At 48.1% G+C, this 7,872-nt stretch overlaps 1 protein-coding gene across 1 annotated transcript; it reads right to left on the reverse strand.

Annotated features, from left to right (window-relative positions):
* Positions 1–2,214: 2,214 nt before the first annotated feature.
* Positions 2,215–2,580, reverse strand: LOC138471450 (uncharacterized). The gene has a single exon (XM_069609080.1). The coding sequence runs from the start codon at positions 2,578–2,580 to the stop codon at positions 2,215–2,217; it is 366 nt and encodes a 121-aa protein (XP_069465181.1).
* Positions 2,581–7,872: the final 5,292 nt, after the last annotated feature.

The raw sequence follows: 7,872 nt of genomic DNA on the forward strand, positions 1-7,872 counted from the left end.
GTACTCCTCATTTTGTATCCGTGGCTGGTATGGCTGTCTGATAGGGTATCATGCTGCCCAGGGTTGTCGCGTTATGGCTGCTTCAACCGGTATTGATCTCATTACGTACAAGGGGCAGAGTCCCAGTGCGGCTCTCTGTTGATTCATTTGCTCCTCATACGTCACGTACGACGGCGAGTACCTTACTGGCAACTCGTAATGGGGGGCAGGGGTGCGGGTCATATCGGGGACCTCCTCTACACTCCCCAGAATAAACAGACGACTCAGCCAATGGCAAGTAATACTGCGGTTTATTGCAAATAAAACCAACAGGGATCAATACAAGAAAATGGGAATTCTCTGGTACATCTCAGCTCTTCATGGCGTGCGGCATAGTTTTATACGAGTATGTCGTCATCATCTGGGCCCTCACCAAAAACCTATCATCACAAGGGAATGGGCATTCAGAGTTCTACTACCTATAGAGAACCACTGTTGCTTTCTCTGCTGTCTTTTGGGCCTCCCCGGTGTCGTTGTATCTGGCGAGAGATAAAAGAGGCACTAGCAATCAAGGAAGTAATGTAATCGAAAATGTCCTGGCCTAACACTTCTGCACTACTCTCAGTGTCCCTTAACGCCCTAATGTGAGGAGCCAGTGGGATTTGCATGGCCGTCCTGTCACCACCTCATGGGGCATTAAATGGTGGTCGGACCGGGGCTTATTCCGCAATGCATGCAAGGAGTGCAAGTGGCAGCTAATGGAGCCAGTTTTTCTTTGTGCTTTTTTTGTCTTTGTGATCATTTCCTTCAAAAGGCCATTCAGGTGCTCACACAACCCATTTGTTTGTGGGTGATGTGTACAAGAAAATGTATGTTGAATGCCCAGCAACGTAGTGATGTGCTTGAACATCTCATTGGCAAAGTGAGGGCCATTGTCGGACTGCAGGACCTCACACACGCCCCATCGTGGGAATACTTCCCGGACCAGGACCTTCGCTGCCCTGAGGGCATGAGGATGGGAACAGGGACATGCCTCGATCCACTGAGAGAATGGGCACACAACCACTATCATATAGCGTTATGCTTGACAGATTTGGATCATGTTAACATAGTCGACATATAGATGCTGAAATGGACCAGCAGGGCGAGGTATGGATCCTCTCACAACTCTCTGTGTATGTCCTGCAGTGAACTCCTTGCATAGTGCCATTACCTTCTCCTCCCTGGGTGCAGCTCCCTGCAATTCCATTATCTGTGTTTCTGGCAATACATTGTACCCTTCCTTTAGCACCATTGTTCTGGTATAATATTGTGCATGCGATGCTGTCTCCATTTCTAGTTGCTCCCCAAAATATGCTGCACATTTTGCTTCTGAGTCTGCTGCTTCATTTCCCCTTGAGATAGGAGCTTCCCCTTGTGTGTGTGCCTGGCACTTGACTATGGCTATCTACGTGGGGTACTGTATAACTTCTATTAGTCTGCCCAATAACAGTGCATGCTGTACTGGTGACCGGTCTGCTCTCCTGAAACTTCTCATACATTGTGCCAGTACTGAGTGTACCATTGACATAACATACGCAGAGTCTGAGTACACTGTCACTTCCTTTCCTTTGCTATGCTCCAAGGCTAGTATTTGGGGCCACTAATTCTGCTGCTTGTGCTGAATAATGTGGTGGCAATCGGGCATTGGCCACTTCCTCACATGTTCTATCTTCCCTCAATCTTACCACTGCAGTTCGTGTATGCATAACCTCATCTGTCTGGTCAATAGTCAAAGACCTGTCAATGTACAGCAGGGCTTCCCTCCCCAAGTGCGTCCTCATATAATTTGTGGGTGTCACTGAACTCCTGTATGTTTTCTGCACAGTCGTGTGCATAGTCTCCTTGTTGTAAAATGTCTGCTGGACAAATTGCTGGGTTAACAAGTCTGAACCTCACCACCTTCAGTGATGGGTTCGATAGTAGCACCTCATACCCTGATGCTCTCTGTGTTGTCAGTGTGCTCCTTGGTTTCTGTAATATCGCAAAGAGTGCATGCTCCACGTAAAGAGTGGTGTCACACCCCACTGTAGTCCCTGCTGACTTTTCCACTGTGAATGCAGCAGAAGCCAAAGCTTGTTTGCACTGGTAGTGTCCTCTCATCACTGAGTCAAGCTTCCCACTGTAATATCCTATTGGCTTGTGCCCCAAGCTTGTTTTTTCTGTCAGTATTGCCTTCGTTACTACTACACCAGTTTATGAGAACAGGAAGAATTCCTTTTTATAATCTGGGATCCCTAACACTGGAGCTGTGCATATTGCTTCTTTCAGCTCACCAAATGCCTCAGTCATCTCTGTGGTTGAGGTTATTGTCTTGTGTCCCTTCTTTACTTCCTTCAGAGCTCTCATTAAGGGCCTGGTGCACGTGCTGTAGTCAAAACCCCATGCTCTGCAGTAATTGCACAACCCCAAAAATTGCTGCATTTCTCTCACTGTCGTGGGTTTGGCAGTCTTGCTTATTGTCTCTGCCCGTTCTGGTGTGACCTGTCGGCCATTTTGGGAAATCGTCTGCCCAATGTATAGTACTTCTTTCTGACAGTACTGCCATTTGGCCTTGCCCATCTAGTATCCCTTGTCAGCTAACACTGTCAGCATGTGCACTGAGTCATTTCTACACTTGTCTTCTGTCGTGCTGCAAATCAAAATTCCATCTACGTACTGCAGGACCATGCTCGCCATCTGTACATTGCCTAGGTCCATCTGGAGGACCCTGTTGAATCTGGAGGGTGACTTGCGGTACCCTTGAGGAAGTCTTGTATGCTTCCGGTTTCTATACATAAAGGAAGTCAGGTCTTGTGAGTCTGGGTGTAGTGGTACTGAGAAAAATGCATTCTTCAAGTCGATGACCGTGAAGCAGGCAGCTTCCGCCGGAATGCTGCACAAGAGCCTCGCTGGATTTGGAACCTGTTGATACTGTGCTTCTACAATGTGATTTAGGGGCACAGGTCCTGGATAAAATGCCATGAACCCCCTTTTGCTTTCTTAACTGGGTCAACCACTGTGTTGCATGTGGATTCTGATGGTACTAGAATGCCTCGCTCCACTAGTGCTGCAATCATTTCATAAATGGCCCTTGTCTGCCTCTATTGATAGTGGGTACTGTTTCACTCTGGGTAGAATTGCTCCTTGCTTCAGCTTTATCTTCACTCCCCCTATTCCTTTCAGAAGCCCCACATCATAGAGACTTGTGGTGCATAGGATTCTGGGCACCTTGGCCATATCCTCCTCACAGAAGGATGGTGGTGGTTCCAGCGCCATTGCTATCCTCTGTGGTACCTCTCTGTAGTGTATTTTCAGCCAATAAGTCACACTCATTTCGAACACTATCTGGTGCTCTGACCGCTCATCTTTGAACAATTCTTCGTCTGTCACTGTGGTTATCCTGCACCCTTCTGCCACTGTGATCACTGCCCGCCATGACCGTCCTGTGTCGTTCATCCCATGTACTGCTATCTATTCGTCCCTTACAACCACTGCCTCTATTTCTATTGGCACTATTTTCATTTCTGCCTCATCCAATGATATCTCTAGTCTGAACAAATACTTGTTTGGAACACGCCACATCTTCCCTTCAATTCTTAGGAGACATGCAATTGCAATCTCAGTCCCATACTGGAACAGCTCCTCGTCTACTGGCACCCCACTCTGTACCTTCTGTCCAAAATAAGCTTGAATAATCGCCATGTTGAGTCTGCTCATAATGTCTTGTCCCTGTATATTCACAGGTGTCTGTCGAGAATAAAGTAAAGGCAGAGATAAATCGTGTATGGAAAGGGAGATATTGGGCCTCATTAGGAGTTTGCCGGTCCGGAAACAAGGGTGCCAGTAAGCTCACCGGCACCCTGGTTTCTGGATTGGCAAACTCTGAGTCTGCCTGGCATGACCGCTGTGCCACTCTGTCGGGCGCAGAGGCCACGGTAGGCTGACCCGTCACGGAAGTGCCGGCACCGTTATTAACGGTGACGGCGCTTCCGTGTCCCCACTCCCATAGAGTCCTATGGGTCCTATGGGACACTATGGGAATGGGGACTTACAATTTACCGGTACCTGACTTCCCAGGCCGCTGGAATCGTTATCAGGCGGTGACCCCAGGAAGTCAGGTGCCAGTAAAATATTGCGAGTCCAGCCGCAACCCGCCGGTAACACCAGCAGGGTTACCACCAGACTCCTAATGAAGCCCATTGTCTGTAAAATAACCACTTTCAGAGCCCCAGAGAATCCTTGAGTGTTCATGGCATCACCTGAAAATCTAAATGTTCCCTCTCGAATGCAGGAGCTAGTCGGCTCTGTGTCCACAAGAAAGGAAAAAGTTGTGTCACCTATCGCCACCTCTATGTGAGGTTCCTCCGCAGGGTTGGGTGTGATCGACAGGATGGAACACATCAAGTCTGTCTGTGGGTTGTCCTATTGAGGGTAGAAGGACATTCAGTTCCCGGTAAATGGGTTGTTCCCCACCGTAGTGATCATCCCTAGTTTCCTGACGGGGACTGTTGGCATGGAGTCCATGTGTGGCACCATGTCATAGTTCGGCTGCATGCTGTTCTGTATTTGTTGCACCTGCTGTGTGCTGCCTCAAATCTGCAGTGCTTGCAAATACTGTGATATGGGTGCCTTCACCTGTGGTATCTGTGTCATGGGCTGGTGTGTCTGTGGGTGTGCACTCTGTGTCTGTCCCTCCTGTTGCTGTGGTTGGTCCTGTGTGAAATAGTCATCCTAGTCCCCCTGATATGTCTGCTGGTATTGCGCTCCACAATTCTGCTGCATCACTCTGTTTCTGAAAGCTCTCGAAATGTGCCCCATCTGTCCACATGACCGGCACTGTGGTGGCTCCCTCTCTTGCCCCTGCAAACCCTCGCGTAATCCACTGGGCCCTGATGCACCTGTGGCTCGTATCCCCGAAAACCCTCCTGAAAACCTTCTTGGTTGTGATGTATCTGTGGCCCGTAACCCGTTTCCTCTCGATGGTCCCCCTCTTCATCAGAACCCTTGCTGCATGTTCCCCTGCCCCATGAATCCTACCCCCTTGGGCAGAGGTGTCTACTGCTGCAGCTGCTCTCCCTGTGCGCTCGCGCTACACAGCACCGCCCCTTCGATGGTGTACTTCGATAGCTTTTTCTGCACTAATTTTGCTTCCTCTATCTTCCTTTCCTCTCCTTTCTTGTTCAGCTTCTCTTGCAATAGCCTATAATGATGAACGATCATTAAGCTGTATTTCCGGCCAAGATTTTGCTTCTATGCCTACCAACTTCCTTAGCTGCTTCTGAACTGGTTCTGGCAACCCCTGGCATAATATGTGGTAAAATACTGCTACTGTGTCCCATGTTTCACGAGTTTCAAGGCACCAAAGCTCTTGGATTGCCTTTATTTAATGTAAGGGGTCTTCGTCAATCTCCGTTTTGCGAGACATAATTGCACCAATATCTGACGTGTCGGGGTAGTGTGTCCTTAAGGCTCAATTTGCAAATGGCGAAACATCATGCGCTGTGTTCTGGGTGGTCACTCCAGGAAACCCAGCCCTTTTCCATAAATCATCAGCAGCTTCCCCAAGGATCGCTACTAACAGTCCTTTTACGTCCCCCACTGCTAACCTCTGACCCGCAGTCATCCTTTCCTTCACATATATCCATTTCACAGCACCCACTGGCAACGATGACAACCTACATCTCACCTTTTCCTTGTCAATATGCTTCCATGGTACATACTGAGGTCACCCCCCTCCCTTTTCTAGCAGGGGCATCTATGTTAACCCTACCTTCCCATTCGCACTTCGAGTCAGTCTTACCTGTCTGTCCACTTTCCTGATGTCGGTGTACACGTTTATTGGTTCTGTTATGGGTATTCGAACATTGTCATCTGGCTCCTCCAATAGCCTTTCTCTAGAGCATACTATAGCTGTCTACCTCTTCCTTTGTCCATGGAGATCTCTAAGACTCTCTCCATATGGTACTAGGTCATCGATGTTACATAACTCGTCCACTGACCTTGGTGTTCGCTCATCTTTGCCACCTCCTACTCCCCCTGGACCAGTCCCTCTCGCTCATGTCACTGGCTTATCCGTACCTGTCCATGTGGATTGAAGCCTCTGTGGCTCCCTCCTCTAGTCCCCACTGTTTCGTCCTTCATTGTCTGACGTCGAGCCCATATTACTACAAAAGTCGTCCACAAAGCTCAGTCTCTTAGTGGTTGTGTCTGTGTTGGGTTTCATGGTAATGTCGATGTCACGCAAGTCATATCTGCTTCCTCCCCCCCCAGTCACCTAGGCCTGTTCTGTCCTGTTCCATGGCACTCCTGCTCTGTGTGGTGGTGCTATCTGGTTCTGCTCATCTGTCCCCTCCAACTCTGTCATTTCTTTGATACAATGTCCTTCGTGTCTTTATGTCCCTGATTGCGCGCTCATCCTCCTCCTTGAGTGTGCATTCTCTTGCCAGTCTCTCTACCTGAAACTTTCTTTGTTCCCTCTCCATCAACTTGCATTTTTGCCTCCCTACGTCTCTCGATCTCCTCTTGTTCTCTTATCCTCCTATCCCGCTGTCCCCACTCCTCTCTATTCCTCTCTTTGTGTTCCCTCTCTAAACTTTCTTCTCTTTCTCTCTTCACCTGATCTTTCTCTTCCTCTCGTCTCCATTCCCTGCTCTCTCTCCATCCACTGTTCTCTTTCCTTCTCCTTCCTATCCGCTTCCTCCATTATCTCAGCCCAATCCGCTGCTTTGCTGCTCTCCTTAAGGCTTTCTATTGCTTTGATTGCCCCTCTGTCTCCTCATCTGGCTCCCCTTTCAGCTTCAGGAGTATCTGTCCCCCTATCCACTCATTCCTGGTTATGCTCCCTAGCCCCTGCTTCATGCCCTTATGCTCCTCGTCGCTCGTTCCTCTTTCTCTGGTCAGCTGCCCTGTGCCTTTTAGTCCCTCTTCTCTAGTGTATGGTGGTAGTTTGAACGTCGGGTTTGAATACCCCTCTGCTGCTCTTAGTTCTCGCAGTGGATACATCCCCTGTTCATCGTCTGTGTCATCAGAGACCATGCTTGGAGGGACATGCGGCAGAGTGGAGGGAGCGGCCACGGGGCCCTGCACCTCCTATTGGCTCAGCCTCTACTGACACCTCGCTGCATCCCCCTCGTCCTCCTGAAACATTCTCCACAATTAAAATATCTCCATGCAGTTTACTTCCCCTTGTAGGCACCCTGTATGTGTGTCAATAATGATTGCTGCACATCTTTGGCGAAACCGCTGCCTGGCGGCCATGGTTTAGTTAACTTTCCCTCAGTACTTTTAGTCCGCTTTTAGTCCATTCCATACTGTATTTGCAAATCTTGTCTCTCTAAGGTGGGAGGGTTTTACACGGATGCTGTAGGGGTGTGTCACCTCTACACTTCCCTTGATACATTGTAATTTGTGCTTGCTTTACCTGACCTCAAATCGAGGGTTTAGACAATCTGTGGTTTTAATTGTAATTCTTTAATTGTAAAGCGCTTATACACAAGTGAAAAAGCTTAAGGAGGAAAGCATAATATAATTCTAACACTTTTTTTTATAAAATTGGTTTTATTGATTTTGAGACAAAAAATAAAAGGAAAAACAAAAGATTAACAAAAGATTTGAGCGTTTCACTTGTTACAACTCTGTTGGCTTATGGTTACATCAAAAGAACAAAACTAGAGTCTCATACAATTGATCGTCCTTGTGTTCGTTTCCGATCTCTAGTAATAACAATTAATATAACATCCCCCATACCCACCCACCTCCCTCCCCATGGTTGGGCAGACATCATTGCGGCATCTTTTCTCTGTTGACATGTTCATAGCTGGTAATGTTCGGTTCTCTATTGTGAGGTTTCCTCAATTCTTGGGTCATAACTGT

Source organism: Ambystoma mexicanum, chromosome 8, assembly GCF_040938575.1.
Source record: "Ambystoma mexicanum isolate Mex_15411 chromosome 8, UKY_AmexF1_1, whole genome shotgun sequence".
In the NCBI taxonomy this organism is placed as follows: domain Eukaryota; kingdom Metazoa; phylum Chordata; class Amphibia; order Caudata; family Ambystomatidae; genus Ambystoma; species Ambystoma mexicanum.

Bases quoted from the DNA above. Each gene is read 5' to 3' on its own strand.
- LOC138471450 (XM_069609080.1), bottom strand. From the start codon at position 2,580: ATGGGCAAGGCCAAATGGCAGTACTGTCAGAAAGAAGTACTATACATT.